Source organism: Staurois parvus, unplaced genomic scaffold (assembly GCF_062004578.1).
Source record: "Staurois parvus isolate SC_StPar_1 unplaced genomic scaffold, SC_StPar_1.0 ptg000287l, whole genome shotgun sequence".
NCBI lineage: Eukaryota > Metazoa > Chordata > Amphibia > Anura > Ranidae > Staurois > Staurois parvus.
In genome coordinates this window covers 10,400,591-10,418,881 of record NW_028318083.1, presented here as the reverse complement: position 1 = coordinate 10,418,881, position 18,291 = coordinate 10,400,591, and the positions used below count along the sequence as shown (strand labels likewise).

At 45.5% G+C, this 18,291-nt stretch overlaps 1 protein-coding gene across 1 annotated transcript in view; it reads right to left on the bottom strand.

The window, feature by feature from the left end:
• The window catches only part of LOC149458374 (cytidine monophosphate-N-acetylneuraminic acid hydroxylase-like), a 253,892-nt gene that overhangs the window by 75,349 nt on the left and 160,252 nt on the right, over window positions 1-18,291 (bottom strand). Inside the window, exons 6-9 of the mRNA XM_089682231.1 lie at window positions 17,057-17,204; window positions 10,866-10,947; window positions 10,633-10,770; window positions 6,500-6,635 (exon numbers count right to left, since the gene is read on the bottom strand). Of these exons, the coding sequence (XP_089538357.1) occupies window positions 6,500-6,635; window positions 10,633-10,770; window positions 10,866-10,947; window positions 17,057-17,204 (504 nt within the window). The remainder of the gene's footprint in view (window positions 1-6,499; window positions 6,636-10,632; window positions 10,771-10,865; window positions 10,948-17,056; window positions 17,205-18,291) is intronic.

Below are 18,291 nucleotides of genomic sequence, written 5' to 3'. Positions count from 1 at the left end.
ATTGCTGTGTGGTCTTGTGACGGTGGGAGCTCGACTATGAAGTCCATCGCGATCTTCTGCCAAGGCCGTTCGGGAATCGGCAAAGGTCGCAACAGCCCCCAGGCTTTGCTCCTTGACGGTTTGCTCTTCTGGCAGATGGTACAGGATCTCACGTAGAGCTTGCAATCTTTAGCCATGTTTGGCCACCAAAACGAGCGCCGGAGAAGCTCCAGAGTCTTGACTGGGCCAAAGTGACCCGCCAGCGGGTGATCGTGGCAATGCCCCAAAACCAGGGTCCGGACTTCCTCAGGTACCACGATGGAATCCTCCTTCCACAGGAGTCCCCCTTTGTTCTGGAGGGATACCCCAACTGGGGTTGGTGTGGCCGTAGATGCTTCTATTAACTTGGAGCGAAGGTCCGTCTGGAGCGCCAAGAAGTTCCCTGAGGACAAGATAGTGTCGGGTACCAGTTCTTCTTCGGAGTCCTCAAACATACGAGATAGCGCGTCAGGCTTCGTATTTTTAGATCCGGGCCTGTAAGTAATATGAAAATTGAATCTGGAAAAGAACAGGGCCCATCTCGCCTGCCGTGGGCGTAGACGCTTGGCAGTCCTCAGATATTTCAGATTCTTGTGGTCTGTGAAAATCAATATAGGGTGTGAGGCACCTTCCAGCAGGTATCTCCATTCTTCTAGCGCTGCTTTGATAGCCAGCAGCTCTCGATCCCCGATATCGTAATTCTTTTCTGCTGGGGTGAGTTTCCTCGAGAAGAATGCTACGGGATGGAGTAACTCTTTGGTGCCTTTCCACTTAGACAGGATGGATCCTACCGCATTCTCCGATGCATCTACCTCCAAGATGTAGGGCAGGGCCGCGTCCGGGTGGCCCAGGATGGGTGCCGAGGTAAACAGCTTTTTCAGAGCTTCGAAAGCTTTTTGAGCCTCTGGTGTCCATTTGAACCGGGTTCCAAGTTTGGTTAGTTGGGTAATGGGGGAGACCAGACCCGAGAAGTTTTTGATGAACTTCCGATAAAAGTTCGCGAACCCTATAAACCGTTGGACACCTTTTTTGTCCGTGGGTTCAGGCCAATCTAAAATTGCAGAGACCTTCTGGGGGTCCATCACGACCCCCGCAGTGGAGATAATCAGGCCTAGAAACGTGATGCTAGTTTGCTCAAAGCAACATTTCTCCGCCTTAGCATATAACCCATGCTGCCGCAATCGCCCCAAAACTTTTGCCACATGTATCCTATGATCCTCTAGAGAGGGTGAAAAAATTAGTATGTCGTCCAAGTAGACGATAACGAAGACATCCAAAAAATCCCTGAAGATGTCGTTCACAAAGTGTTGGAAGGTGGCTGGTGCATTGCACAGCCCAAATGGCATGACCAAGTATTCAAAGTGGCCAAACCGGGTACGGAAAGCAGTTTTCCACTCGTCCCCCTCTCTTATGCGTACCAGGTTATAGGCCCCCCTTAAATCAAGCTTTGTGAAAATAGCCACAGCCTTTAGGCTCTGAAACAGTTCTGGTACCAATGGCAATGGGTAACGATTTTTTATCGTGACCCTGTTCAGCTCCCGGTAGTCAATACAAGGCCAGGGTTTTGTCTTTTTTCTCCACGAAGAAGATTCCCGCTCCTGCTGGAGAAGTGGAGGGGCGGATGAATCCCTTCTGGAGGCTGTCCTCGATATATTCCTTCAGGGCCCCCAATTCAAGCTCAGATAGGGGGAAAATACGCCCAAAAGGGATTTCAGAGCCTGGTAACAGGTCGATTGGACAGTCATACGGGCGGTGGGGGGGCAGAGTGTCGGCTCCCCGCTTACTGAACACATCCAGGAACCCATGATAGGCTGCGGGAATAACCTGTTTCAAGTCGGAGTCTCCTTCGGAGCAAAGGAGAACTCGGGGCCCCTGTAGGAGCGCATATAAGGTCGCTTCGGCAGAGGCTGCCCGCTGTGGGTCATCATACAAGATGGCCATTGCTTCAAAGAAACTATTGACCGATCCCAGGTGAGGATCATTGTTTCCCCTTAGCCGGTGGGCCCAATCCTGGGGTTCACCCTGTAGTAGTGAAATAATGAATCCTACCTTCACGTTTTTGGTCAGGAAGGTACGGGGTTGTAGCTCAAAGAACAAGAGACAGGAGTCGCGGAATGACCGGAAGCGTGTGCGGTCCCCGTGAAAACGCTCCGGTAGGGGTACTCGGGGTTCTACCATAGGGAGCGGGGCGGAAGCCCCTGAGACTGGCTCCTGAGCTACCAGGGCCGGGGGTGCAGAAACCGGGGCCTGTGGGGCAGGATCAGAAATAGAGCCAGTCTGGATGCGATTCTCCAGCTGCATGCATCTGTCCTGCAGGACCGTTACGGCCTGCGTCAAATTAGCTAGGTGCCTGCAAATTTCCTCTAACGGGGAGGGCCCTCCTCTAGGCTCAGTCATGGCCTTTTGGTACTGTAAGGGACCGCCCGGCGGTACCACTAGCACTCCACTGGTCGGGTGTTCCCAGCGCACGGAGTCTAAGCCCCAGGGTACTTGTTCACCAGGGCCCCTGATGGTGGGGATGGACTTGGAGTACCCTAGGACCAGGTCGTGACTACTGAGGACACCCGTCAGTGGTAGGGGTATTCGCCAGGGGCTCCCACGGGAGAGAGCCAGGTATGAGGAGGTCTGGAGACCCCGTAGAGAGGGACGGATGGATGGATGGATGGCTGAGCAGGAGCAGGGTCATACAAGCCGGGTCGGTAACTATGGGGACGGTGCGGTACAGAGCAGCGGGCAGAGAATAGTCGGGTCACGCGCCAGGTCAGCAACAGCAGGTCAGATCCAATAGGGGGCATTCAGGAGAGAGGTCAGGCAAGCAAGGGTCAAAACAGGAGAAAACAGCAAGGTCAGGGCACAATCCGGGTCAGCAACTTACTTCAGACAGGTTCACAGGTTCACAGGATACAAAAGACCAAAAGGCACTGAATGACAGCTCAGGGCCGTTTAAATATCCCGCCCTGCGCTGTCATTGGTGCCAGGCGCGCGCCCGCGGTCACTACTGCGCATGCGCGAACCTGATTGCCGCGGTCGGCCAAGTCCTGGCGCTCGCGTACAGGGAGGTGTACTGCGCCTGCGCCGGGACCAGCGGCGCGGCGATCTCCGACAGACTTCCTCCCCCCACTCCAGCTTCTCTGATTGCTCTCACTGGGGACTGTACTAGAGAGAAATCAATTCTGGCCATTAGGTCATCTCTCACTGGGGACTCATCCCCTGAGCTGGCAGCTAAATATGATTTACTGGGGAAACATTTCTGTGCCAGAGACGGACTTGGTACAGAAGTGGCTGGTTGGCTTGGTCTGCCCAATTCCTGTAAGGATTCTTTTACTGTTTGCTTTATCAGCGAGATCATATCTGCTTTCTCTGCCTCTGCCTTATCCATTGTTGCCTCTGCTAGGCATGGCTGACATAATACTTTCCCAGGTAGCGTTGCTGAGGCACATCCCAAGCATTGATCTTCCGCTTGGCCTTCTTCAAACTGTGTGGCTTCCACTATATGCTGGCCTTCCTGGCAAGCTCTTGAATGGGTCACAGCAGCAGCAGCATGGCTTGCACCCAAAATCTTTGAGGAACAATGCTGACGACGTGGACTAAAAATATTTACAAATTGTTAGCCATGCACTCTTTTTTGAAAAAAAGCACAAATATCTACTTACCTTACCCTCATCCTATACTGTGTGGCTGGTCTCTGGGAGAGCTCATAGCTACACCTTTAAGGAAGCTGTGAAACAACAAGCACCAAGCATATTACACAGACACATGCCTCGAAAAAAGGAAAGGGAATAGCCTACCTTCCAAAAGCACTGAACTAACACGGCACTGACAGGTAGCAGTCCGTTAGAGTACGGAAAGAAACCTGTAAACCATAGCACTTAGCATAGCAAGCAGACAACATAACAGCCTCTGATCCCAGCTTATCTAGCACAATATGCTCACTCGCCTGCCTTGTGCTCCAGACTACCATCCTGGACTTGCTATAAGGGAAAGGAGAGGTGCTGCTCCTCTCCAATACAGGTGTCCTCACTCAATAACGTTCCGTGCAGCCGCCGAGGCACCCTGCCACCTATTTACAGTGAACCAGAAGTTACCCTGGCACCACCTTACTGCTCCTTTGCAAACCGGTCCACAGGACTCCATCTTTGAAGAGCGCAGCCGCCTTATGAATGGCTCAGGCATTCCACCAAACAAAATAAGGGCACAAACATGGCGCTAATATGCCGGATTCCAACACCATAGGAGGAGAGACCAAACCTCTTTCTTTAAACAGTTCCACAACTGGCTGAGCATTGATGAAAAATATGGAGAATGCCGCCTTGGGGGAGGTGACTCATTTATGCAGTGTAATCGGTCTTGTGAGTGGGCAGGTGGCGGAGCCTGTACCCATACGTGTATGCCGTTATGCTTGTGTCAGGAATTGTGTTATTTGCTGGATTACCAAACAAAAGCAAAAGGATCTTGCAAAAAGAAAAATTAAGGCAGCTACACACCAGAGACCAGTAAGCTGCAATATATTACATTGTTGGTTTTAAGTTTAGTCAATAAACTACATTATTACTATTTTCTGTATGGAATCCTTTGCTGATAATCACAACCTCGTTATACTGTTCATATTACACAAGGGTAACTTGTGATGATCACGGCGTCAGACCCCTGCCCTTCTTACCAAACTCGTGACCGAAGGACTAGCCAATCTAAAACCGCGATGTCACGTGTGTAACAATGCCACGCCCAGCTGCACCCTGCACAACGATTTTCCAGCTCACTGGACCACAAAACGATGTACCGGCAGCCTGAGCACGATTGTTACTGGGCCAGGTTAATTACGCAGTTAACCCTTCACACTGCCACTACCTCCTTTTTGTACAGAGAAATAGGAAACTCGGCAATATCAGCAATACACTAGGATGGTTGGATAATCATCTGTATACCACTGTCACCGCAGACAGGTTATACATAGGGTTAAACACACATAGTAGCGCTCTTCAGCAGCAGGAATTCGTAAGTTGCATTAAAGAGCTTTAGAAACAGTTCAACACTTTCAGAAAGTAAGATTTATTACTAAAAAGGTCAAAAGGGTGCAATAAAAATATTTACAGAAAAAAGATGTAGCCAATATATATAAAATATACAGAGAACAATAGCACAGCAAAGAGATAACAGAAAGGAGGTTAAAGGGTTAAAGTACTTGCCAATCAGCCTTGGGTTAAGCAGCTTCAAGTGTCATAAGTCAAAAGGATTTCTTGTCTTTACGGCTAGTTTCGATGTTAAACGCAGGAGACACTGCTTTCTCTCACACACACTCCAAGCATAACAGCCTTTTTCTAGCAAAACCCAGAAGGGTGTCTCTTTGGAGTAGTAACTAATGGTCTCCTTTTGGGGAGGGGTGTTGGGTGGAGACCTAAGTTACAACCAGAAGCTCTCATATCTGCTATTATGATCCATAACTTGTCCTAGGTACACGTAACCTTCCACCCGCAGGTTGATTAATATGCAGACGCATCTGTGGAACGGTTAGATATGAAATATACACTTGAATGGTTCAAGAGATATACTTTTCTGCTTTTCTATGTATGCCAGCCAAGGAGTGTGACATATCAAACGGTCTGTCTTATCGTGACCAATCTGAAGATATGCCTGGTTTTTATGTAAGTCTCTCATGTTCCAAGATTTGAGACATAGGGGGAAAATGGATTTTGAATGTGGTATCTAGTTTATTACTCCTCTGGAATGTCTTTGAACTCCAGGGAAAGGCTTGGGTTATACTTTTACGATATGCCAGATTGCACAGTTTCTTAGACAGCCAGGCACCCAGCTCCTTTGGGGGTTTTATAGCTCGGAGCTCCCTGCTTTGCTTTGGCTGCCTGTGACCTCTGCCAACACACACCGACCACATGTCACTGTGGACGAACAGAGAGGGAGGGGGGATGATGGGACAACATGGAGAATTCTTAACAAAATGGAGGGCTGTGTCCGGCTCTGTGGGCACGATTGCTACATAACTCATTTATTACCAATGTATCATAGCTTCACATTTGTTACTTGCATATTGTCACTGTTGCCCATTTGTTGTTTGTGTATTGTCACTATTGCAGATGATGTATTGTTACAATTACCTATTTGTTGCCCACATTTTGAAACCATTGCTAGGATTGCCTTTTTCTTGCCTGTCATTAACAAACCAACCCCATATTTTGCCACTATTAAACCCATTAATTTGTTGTGGCACCCCATTTACCTAGTGGTTGCCAGGGGTGACTTGTGCAACATCAAAGGGCTTGCAGAGCAACATGAGGAGGTTTTATAAAATTTAAATACAATTTTTTCAAGCAACTTTTTACCTAAGCTTTGCACATGATGAAATCAGTGACTATTTCAGTTGAAATTTCAACAAAGATATAATCACTTTAGTAGAAATCATTCTCTAGTTAAATTTGTTTCACTCTTTTCATCTGTAGTAACACCTGATGTATAAAGTCAAACATACTTATCTGATGGATGTGCTTCCACAAAGTAACCAGCAAAAGGGCAATAGATACGAGGGTTCAAGTCCTTCACAAGCTGAGCTTTGTAATGCAGCAGTTTCTTTCTCTCTGTTTTTATAAACTGTGACTTCCACTCCTCTGCAGATTAACAGCAAGGACACCATGCTTAACATGCCATACATAATTTCATGAATTAATATTAGACAAGATAGCGAAAATAAAAAAACTTCATAAGGTCTTAAGTCTGGGGACATACTAATTGTTTTAAATTTATTAATATGTTTATATTTTTTCCTTTCCTTTATGCTCCCCTTACGCAAATTAAATTGATTTTGATATAGGGTATAGATATTATATTGCAGTGGAGACAAGTCATTTTTATATAGATTCCAAATTTTTACAAGATTGCTTTCTCATCTGTTTGATAATGTAATGGCATTTCCCGCTTAACCACTAGAGGGAGCTCTCAGTGACTTAGTGCAATTTCTTTTTTTTTTTTCAATGTTGAAATGGAATATCAACCATGTGCGGAGTGCATCATTTTTAATACTGTAAGTTAGCCAACTCAAACATTGTGAAAAGGGGCAGTAAAGCAAAATGGTGTAGCACTACCACCTAGAATGAGGAGCCTGCATATGTAAAAAGCAAATATGGCTTTTACACAGAAAGAGATGTTTTTAAAACATTAACATGTAATTATATACATCAAGTAATTACATACATCCTTTTTCCAAGTTTATAAAAAATATTGAAATTTGCATGGGGACACTGGCCTGGTAAGCTCGTTCATCCCCCCCCCCCCTTTCCTGGCCTGCCAGGCCTGTACTCGAATCAAGGGTCTGCTAGGATATTAGGGGGGACCCCACACTTCCCCCCCATTTTTTGGGGGTGGGGTTCCCCTAAAAGTCCTACCAGTCCTAAAGGGCCTGGCATGGCTTTTAGGGGGAACCCCACGCCCTTTAAAAAAAAAGAAAATACTGCAATGACTTTTTTTTACAGGCACTCTACTTGTCAAACCTTCAGCTCGAAGTCTTCTCGTCACAGCTGAATCTGAGACTTGCTTACTTAACCACTTCCAGACCGGACACTTTTACCCCCTTCCTGACCAGGGCAATTTTCAGCTTTCAGCGCTATCACACTTTGAATGACAATTGCGCAGTCATGCAACACTGTACCCAAATTAATTTTTTACCATTTTTTTGCGACGGATAAAGCTTTATTTTGGTGGTATTTATTCACTGCTGGGATTTTTATTTTTTTTGCTATGTAAATGAAAAAGTCCAAAAATTTTGAAAAGTGTTTTTTTTATAAAATTTTGCAAATAAATAATATTTCATCATAAATCTTTGCCAAAATGTATTTCGTTATCTTTTTAGTTAAAAAAACAAAACAAATTAGTTTATAACCAAAAATTATAATTTTTAAACATTTTTTCTTACATTTTTATTTTATTTTTTTATATTAATATTTTTTATTTATTTATTTTTTTTTACACACTGTCACCCTAGCAGTACAGTGTAACCATGGTGACACTGTACTACTTGTGGAGGGTGATGAAGATTTTTTTTTACAATAATTGCTTTTACACCCATATAGTATGTAAAAGCAATCATTTCTGTTTCTCTCTGTCTGCATTCCTGCACTCATTGAGAAATACAGAGTGAGCTGTGATTGGTCACAGCTTGTCACATGGTACAAGGCTGTTGTGAATAGCCTTGTACCATGTGACCTCTGTGATCATTCACAGGTTTCACACGTAGTAAGCAATGATGTCACAAGTGACATCTTGCTTATTACTTTGCATGTGATCACTGATTGGCCAATCAGTGATCACATGATCGAGACCTCGTACAGAGGTCCCGTCCGGCGATCGGTGTTTCACTGTGTCCGGAGGACACAGCGGGCACCGGATCGCGGTGCTGCGCGCTCCCAGGGAGTGCGCACAAGCAGGGTGCGGGGAGGCCGTTCATAAACGGCCACCCGACCCTGTACTGCCACCGTCCGGACGTTTATATGCAACGGCCGGTCGGGAAGTGGTTAAATCAGTGTTAAGCTGTGCTTGAAGCTGTTGTCCTGTGAGCTGCCTGTCACACAAGCTGTTGACTATTAGAAGCTTATCTTCTGATTCTATTGTGGCTTGGGGTCATCCAGACCTCTGCCTGTCAGATTTTCCCCCAGTTTCCAAGTGCCTTTTGATGGTATCTGAAACTGTACTCATTGACACCTTGGCTTCCTTTACAATTTCTCTATAGGAAAGACCTACACTTTTAAGGATTATAATAGTCTGCCTGTTTTCCTTTGTTTATTGCCTTTTTCTCACCATTTTGAAAGCAATGCTCTACTTTCTGCAGTACAAAACTCTGTCCAAAAATTGCTTAAGAGTTTGCAGTAACAGTTGGTTTCAACAGTGCTTTTATACAGACAGAGAGCTTGTAAGTAATCAACAAAAGTTGGGACACCTGTAGGAATTGTTAGGATAAACTTTCAAGAATTATGTTACCTACTCTGCTACAGAACAACTGAGTTGTTAACCCAGGGCTTGACAAATGTGCTTTAAATCTAGCAGCCAGCTAAAAAAGTTAGGAGTCATTTTTTTTAATTTTCACCAGGGCCGGGGGACACTGGGGGGAAGGGGCGACAGACAATGACCAGTATCCCCACATTAGAAGTTATTCAGCATGCCAGGCTGGAAATTTACAGTTTGTCTTCATCCTGAACACACTATCAGTCACCTGATTTCTAATGCTCTATACAATACACAGCCCCCCTCTTCCTCCCCCAACCTGTATCCCCAGCCTCACCTTAGCCCATTAATATGGGGGGCACAACTGAACCTGCTGCCATTACTGGGGATCTCCACATCCAGCTCCACTTTCTCCTGAGCTATGATGGCAGCAGCGATGCTCCCCCAATCCTCCTTCTCCCGCCCCAGTACAAGGCCGCACTAGAGAAGCTCAGGGCCCCAACCTGCAACCAGGGAAGATGATCGCCACTCTCCTGCTGCCCACCGCACTGTGTGAGGCAGACGAAACCCCAGCTCAGGCAACACTCAGAATGCATGAGCACAGCTGATGATTGAGGGCCTGAGTGTGCTGAGAGGAGACATCTCCAGACAGTGAATAGGTGACAAAAGCCCAAGCACCAGGACACAATTTCTAGTCGCCATGGTGACCTGGCGACTTGGATTTGTCAAAGCCTGCATTACCCTATGACTACTTCCCCGGAAAGGCCTTTTTGTATAACACTGAAATGTACATTATTTTTCAGTTTTTATTACTCTAAACATTTTTTTCACCTCTGGCAGTTCACTACTTACCTTTGCACCATTTTAGGTTATTCAATTGAACTGTTTAATTTTCAATAAATCCCAGAAAAATTGGGGTGTTCTATAACCTTTGACTGCTAGTGTATATTAAAATCACTTTAATTACTATATATTTTTGTCCTCATTTGCAATCAGGCTCTGTCTATGACCTCTCAAATTCAAGAACTGGCTTAAAGTGTTACCAAACCCACAACAGTAAAATAAGTCCGTATATGCAGTAAAGCATGCGTGTTATACTTACTGTGGAACCTAAGGGATTAATCCTCCATTTCACTTGCACACTTCACTCCTGAACACCACTGTACCCACCAACACTCCTGAACTGACTACCACTGCAGAAACATAAAATTCTCAACTGTACTGTACAATGCATACATCTCCATGACTGGCACTTCACTTATGAACATTCACTCTTTATCAACTTTCACTGCAACCACCCACTTTTCTACTCACTCCCACTGCACCTGCTCCATTGATCACACTCACAAACTTACACAAAACGCTACAAAACCTGTGCACTTCTCCACTGCCCGTCAATACACTCAAGCAAGTCTACACTGACCATTGCCAGTGTAGACATGTTTGAGTTTATGAAACACTATATATCATATACTGTATGTAAGCTGTGCTATTTATTACATTCCCCAAACTGCTGAACTCCATCCACTGTATTTTACATTCTGCAACAAAATTTTCTAGGAATTCAATTTTTCTCCTGGTCAATAAATGGGAAAATGTTGCTAGGATACAGTATATACAAAGCAAACTGTTACTACTCAGGACCTGCAAAATTCAGTTTTTAAGCCTTACCTGTGAACTTTCCACCACTGAATGTCATTGGAAATCCAGACGCACCTCCAGCAAAGTCACTCATCATTATAGCAACATCTGTGGGGAGCTTTCCACCATTAGGCCGAGTGCAGTCCACCGTATTAAGGATTTTATGACCTATTGGTACAAAATTCATATACTGGTGTGTGAGGAATAATTACAATTTAACAAAAAATATAGGAACAATGGAGAAATCAAACAAACAACTTTACCTTTGTATTCTACAATAATACAAGTGTCCATTTCAGGATGAACTCCATCCATCAGTATCATAAATCTGAGATCTGCATCCACCTTAGAAAAAACAGTTGAAAGCTCATAGGATTTATCAATCGCAACTTATATACAATAATGCTGTCTGGAGTACATTTTGTAGCACAGGCCACTAAATGTCTTCCTATCACTGCAATGGACTGTGAGAGGCTAACATGAACCTGTCACTAGCTGCCAAACGTTAGAGCACACTAGCAAGGGAAATGTTCATTCTCTTCATGAGCTACAGCCATCTTGACTACCCCACACATTCCAGTGTGTTAGATAGTGTTTCCCCTGCTGCGTGTTTGGGATTTCCATTGTCGACTCCTACATCATTACAAGACACAAGTATTGGCATAGGGGTTGGCAGAAAAAACCAAAGCTCTCAGCAGTGGGCTACCTATGTTGGGTAGCAGCGATGACCATAGCTTACGAACAGAGTTCACACACTGCCTACTGCAAATGTACGTCATCTTCTTTATGTGGTTATTCTGCTGTAACTTCTGCCAGCTAGCAACTAGGATCACCTAAAAAAAAGGGAAATAAGGGAGCTGCTATTTCTGACCTGATATCTGCAGACAGGGCTGGTGCTAGACTATTTTGCACCCTAGACAAGACCAGCTATTTGCACCCCCCCCCCAAAATGAAAAAAAAAAAGATAGTGGAAAATATTAAATGAACCAAACACGTAACTGCTAACTCTCTTAGAATTTGCAAAAATAATTGCCATAAGATGCCACTCGAACCAATAATAAAGCAAAATCAGTGTCACGGATGGACTGTATCTGCGGCTGGCAGTGGCAGGGTGACAGTTGGAGTGAGTGGAGGATGATGGATCCACACTGACAGATCCCAGGCTGGAATTCCCCAGGCAATGGGGGGGGGGGGGAGATAAAACGCTGTGACAGTAGGCAACACACATGACACCTGAACTGAGTGATCCTACACAGTGACAGATCCGACTTACCAACACTGACATAGATCAGCAGGCCCAGAAAGCACTAGAACAGCAGGCTTTGGGATTGTGATGATGTCATCACTCACTGACACATTGCACATGTTATGGATGGCCAGCTGGGTCACACTCACACAGACAAGAGACATCAGAGTCAGACATCACCTTCCTCTGCAGGCGCAGCTCTGCCTCCACTGATGACTGGGAAGAGAAGGGCTGGAACTCCATAGTGATCAGCAGCCACCAGCCAGCTTTCAATAATGGACGGAGTCTGAGAGGAACACTGAAAGAAACAGCAGCTCAGCTGCTACACTGGCCCAAGGAACCCTCTGTCCTGTCTTCCTCCCCTCTGCTGCCTTCTCCGCTGAAGGATCATTCATGATGAGGCGGTATCCCACACAGAGAGAGTGCCGGCCTGTGCTGTGCCCAGGCGCCCCTAGGTGGCATTGTGCACTAGGTGAAAAATAATGTAAAAATCCCCCTGCGCTGCTATGAAATGTTATGAATGCTGCTCACACCCAATCCACTACCTATGTGCAGACAATAAAATTAAATATACAAAAAATGGTGTGGCGCTATATCATAAATAAATGGCGTATGAGTAGACTTCTCTCCCACAATCCCCCTGTACTTCCTAGGGTCATGGTCCCTAGGAGAGGTCCTAATATGGTGTGCATATATGGGCACATACATGGTTACCTGTATATGGAGGAGTGATTTGCATTGAAGGAGATACCAGTAAGGGGCAGTGGAACCTGAGGGGCCTGGAGATTGATTGCAGGATCCGGGGAGATCCAGAAAAGCGTGTTGACCCTTGTGGATCGCATCAAGGAGGTGAGGGGGCATGCCTGCCATCTAGGATTTATACTCACCGTTTGCACCAGCACTGGAGCACTTTAACGATGAAAAGGCACTGCTACACATCAATTGTTATTGATTATTTTGCATTGTTTGGACACTTGGTTATAGTTTTATATGCTATAGTAGTGTATGTGGATTACTACACTGATCACTTGCAATATTTGTTATATATCCTTGTATAGGGACCCACTTTGATATCACATATTCATTTTTTGGGTTGGTCCCATTGGGGACAGGTTGTTGTCACTAAAAAGGTCCCTGAATAGGACCGGAATATATTGCACTGCTTGATATATTTATCACGTGTTAGACACTTTATAGCTCCTGTAGGATCTAACACAGAAATTATATATATTGTATATTTATGATATAGCACCACACCATTTTTTGTATATTTCAGTGTGCACTAGGTGGCTGCCTAGTTTACCAAGTGGAAGAACCAGCCCTGTCATCAGGTAGTCATCCACATTCTTCAGCTTATCTTCAGTTTATATTGGGTTACTGACTTACTAAGCAGTAAAACTAGATGATAAGATAGTGTAGCTTCAGGATGTAAAACAAATAATATTACCTAGTGTAGTTTTATTAGATTCATTTTACAAACCTTTTAACTGTATCATTACAAATCTATGCAAAACTAGTGTGATGTCAGATTTTGTTAAAGCAATACATGTCATTCAAGTTGGAAAATAATAATTTAAAGAAGAACTCTGGGATAGGCAAACAAAAATCACCAATTAGTACACCCCTCTACGCAAAACACTAAATAGTTAATACATTTGTGAAATTCCTTACAATTAAGAGAAAATTCTAACTGAATTTTCAGGAAGTCATCTCTGTAATGTAAGGAGAAAATGTAACTGCAGGGATTACATCATATCCTCTCTTCTCAAGAAACTACACTTCCCATCAACCTCTGGGAATTCAGTGAATGTGGGGGAGTACACTAGGCCTGTACATGTTGAATGTGTGCTCTCCCACTTCAATGTGAATCACGCCCCCTCATTCTCCAGCCACACTACTCAGCACCACACAGCAGCACAGTTAACGGACAATCTTATAAATGTAAAGCATGCATGTGCAAAATGTTTAGTTCATTCTATGTAGTCTACTTTATACTGAATTCTCCCTCCTCTAGGTTGTCTGTTACTGGCTGTGCCTGCTCTCTTCACATGCAATCTCTCCCTCTCCAGCCACAGCAGCAGATAAACTAATTGATCAGATACTCTATACTGCAGGAGGTGGCTTGAAATGTATCCCATGGGGCACAGAAAAGAACACATTTATAGTACAGCAAGGGAGGTACTGAACCTCTGACAATGTTTTTATAGCTGTTCCTGTGCCAGGGTAAGGAAGTGAGGTGAAGTATCCCTCTACTGGAGTCACAGAAACAGGAAGTCTCCCTCCAGTGGTGCCACAGGGACAGGAAGTGAGGGAAAATCTCCCTCCAGTAGGGTCACAGAAACAGGAAGTGAGGGAAAGTCTCCCTCCAGTGGTCACAGAAACAGGAATTGTTGGGAAGACTGTCCATTGGTGTCACAGAAACAGGAAGTCTCCTTCCTGTGGTGTCACAGGGACAAAACGAGGGGAAGTCTCCCTCCAGTGGGGTCAGATAAACAGGAATTGTTGGGACGACTCCTTCCATTGGTGTCACAGAAACAGGAAGTCTCCCTCTGGTGGTGTCACAGGGGCAGAAAGTGAGGGGAAGTCTCCCTTCAGTGGTGTCACAGAAACAGGAAGTCTCCCTTCAGTAGTGTCACAGAAACAGGAAGTCTCCCTCTGGTGGTGTCACAGGGGCATGAAGTTTGGGGAAGTCTCCCTCCAGTGGGATCACAGGGACAGGAACTGAGGGGGAAGTCTCCTTCCGGTGGGGGTCACAGACACAGGAAGTGAGAAGTCTCCTCCTGTGGGTTCACAGGGACAGGCACTATTACATCAGTGTGACAGGTGGGGGCAGTGTGACAGGAGGGGGGCAGTGTGAAAGAAGAGGGGGGCAGCGTGACAGGTGGGGGGGCAGTGTGACAGGAGGGAGGGCAGTTTGAATGGTGGTGGGTGAAATATGACATGTGGGGGGGCAATGTAACAGAAGGGGGGCAGTATGACATGTGGGGGGCAGTATGACATGTGCGGGGGGGCAGTATGACAGGAGGGGGGTGTTGTGACAGGAGGGGGGGCAGTTTGAACGGAGGAGGGGGAAATATGACAGGTGGGGGGGTGGCATGACAGGAAGGGGGTAGTGTGACAGGAGAGGGGGAAATGTTCACCTCCATGGCCACAGGTGTATACAATCAAGCAGCTAGGCATGCAGACTACTTCTGCAAACATTGGTGAAAGAATGGGTCACTCTCAGGAGCTCAGTGAATACAAGTGTGATACCATAATAGGTTGCCACCTGTGCAATAAGTCCATCCATGAAAATTCCTTGCTACTAAATATTCCATGCTCAACTCTTAGTGGTATTATAACAAAGTGGAAGCAACTGAGAACAACATGTAAAATGACAAAACAGGGTCAGCGCATGCACAGTGTGCAGAAGTCGCCAACTGTCTGCAGACTCAATGGCTAAAGATCTCCAAACTTCATGTGGCCTTCAGATTAGCACAACAGTGCATAGAGAGCTTCATGGAATGGGTTTCCATGGCCGAGCAGCTGCATCCAAGTCTTACATCACCAAGCGCAATGCAAAGCATCGGATGCAGTGGTGTAAATCACTGCACCACTGTACTCTAGAGCAGTGGAGACGTGTTATCTGGAGTGATGAATCATGCTTCTCTGTCTGGCAATGGGATGGACGTGTCTGGGTTTGGCAGTTCCCAGGAGAACGGTACTTGCCTAACTGCATTGTGGCAAGTGTAAAGTTTGGTGGCGTGGGTCTATGGTGTGGGGTTAGCCCCTTAGTTCCAGTGAAGGGAACTCTTAAGATGTCAGCATACCAAGACATTTTGGACAATTTCATGCTCCTAAATTTGTGGGAACAGTTTGAGGATGGCCCCTTCCTGTTCCAACATGACTGCATACCAGTGCACAAAGCAAGATCCAGAAAGACATGGATGAGCGAGTTTGGGGTGAAAGAACTTGACTGGCCTGCACAGAGTCCTGACCTTAACCAGACAGAACACCTTTGGGATGAATTAGAGTGGAGACTGCGAGCCAGGCCTTCTCGTCCGACATCAGTGACTGTCCTCACAAATGCACTTCTGGAAGAATGGTCAAAAATTCCTGTAGACAAACATTCCCATAGACACACTCCTAAACCTTGGGGACATCCTCCCCAGAAGAGCTGAAGTTGTTATAGCTGCAAAGGGTGGGCCAACTCAATATTGAACCCTATGAACTATGACTGGGATGCCATTAAAGTTCATGTGCGTGTAAAGGCAGGTGTCCCAATACTTTTGGCAATATAGTGTATGTATTCCTTGTATCTTGCCGCTACACCAGCAGTCGCAGCAACAAATGGCTGCCAGGATCACATGGCAGGCTGGATGAGAGGGGCGGCGGGCGTCAGAGCAACCAATGCTCTGCATTCTCCTTCCTGCAGCTGAGTGTCTGCTTCTCTCCTCTCCCTTCCACAGGCATTCAGCGGCTGCAGGGAGAAGAGTGCAGAGCATTGGTTGCTCTATATGCTGTCTGCCACCCCTCTCATCCTGGTGGGCAGGACCAGAGCAGCTGTCAAAGGCCAGCCAATGATTGGACAGTTTAAGAAAATGGGTGGAGCCCCAGAAACATAGCAGCCCACCCAGTCCTCATCCCATTAGCTGGCAATTGACAGCTGCTCCAGTCCCACACGCCCCGGACATCACCGCTCAGTTTTTGTTCAGTTTTGACAGCTGGCTTTCTCCCGGCTCTTGCAAGCTTCACCAACCTCTGCAGAACTGCTTTATCTGGCTGTGAGAGGAGTGCTGATTCTGTGGTTAGTCCTCCTATGTCCCAGATGTATCTTCCTCTTACAGCCAGTGCAGCCTTTCAGAGCCCGGGGGGGCTGTCATTTTTAGAACCCCACCTCCATGGGCAGTACAAACCGGTGGTCTCCAAGTCCTGTTGTGCCCACTACAGCAAGCATGGGTGGAAGTACATCTCTGCTTCCTGTAGATAGAACTACAGATGGGAGGGGCCAAGAGCGGTGGCTGGGGGAATAGGAGGAATAGCAGCCACCGGCCTTACAAACAGTAAACTCCTGAGAATTAACGGTCTGATTCGAAAATCTTTAGTCTATATCAGAGCAACTATTGAGTGAACCAGAAGATGGGTGACATTCAGTGAAGGTAGGAAATCAGCAACAAGGATATGTAAAGAAGTTTTTGCAAAGAGTTCTGCTTTAAAGTGTTGCTTTACCTGCTGCCAGATTCCAAAAGGGACAACATTGACATTTGTCAGGTTAACACCACTCTTATCCAGGTACCAAAAGACAGGTCGTTCTGTTTTTCCAACAAATATTGGAACATCTGGTCTTCTCTCAGCAAGCTTTCTGAGTGTGGGATAACTAGATTTGGGGGAAAAAAAACAACTTTTATTTACTTATTTATTCCAGGTTCTTATATAGCGCCGGCAATTTGCGCAGCGCTTTACATATATATTGTACATTCACATCAGTCCCTAACCCTCAAGGGGCATACAATCTAAGGTCCCTAACTCACATTCATATACAAGGGCCAATTTAGATATGAACCAATTCTCCTACCAGCATGTCTTTGGAGTGTCAGAGGAAACCAGAGTATCTGGAGGAAACCCACGCAGGCACAGGGAGAACATGCAAACTCCAGGCAGGAGGTGCCATGGCTGGGATTCCAACCAACGACCCTAATACTGCCAGGCGGAAGTGCTAACCATTTAGCCACTGTGCTGCCCAGCTTTTTGTTATTATTGCATATACTGTAAAGATAGCCCTGCTGTATGAAAAAAAATTGAGCAACAAATTGCACACATATTAAGATATTATTGACAAGATGCATATGATATCAACTGATCTTTGTCATCGAGTGCAAATTGCTCTCTATGGAGGATAAAGTAATTTTACAGTATGTAAATCCTTATTGTTCATATTTGCAGAACAACAAACTTTGTTATTACTAAAACATTGCTCATGAAACTTTGCTTTAAAGGACACCTGTACTGAGAGAGACATGGAGATTGCCACTGCTGGCCTCCTTCTCTATATGATGGATATCATGCTGATCCTCTGGCTTCACACTTTCTGGATCACTGGCCTTAATCAAGTATGTAGATACTTTTTGACACCAAGGGGTTTATTTACTAAAGCTGGAGAGTCCAAAATCAGACTCCCTTCTGCATAGAAACCAATCAGCTTCCAGGATTCATTGCCAAAGCTTCATTGAACAAGCTGAGGTTAGAAGCTGATTGGTTTCTATGCAGAAGGGAGTCTGATTTTGGACTCTCCAGCTTTAGTAAATAAACCCCCAATTGTCTGCAAGCTTGTTCTGGGTCAGTAACTCAATGAAATAGTATGGAAACCCAGCATTTCATATTCCTGATGTGTGCCTGCTGTACCCTGTGCTTGTATGAAAATGTGTATGAAATCCCGGGTGTTCCTGCCAGTCCCACTGCTTTCC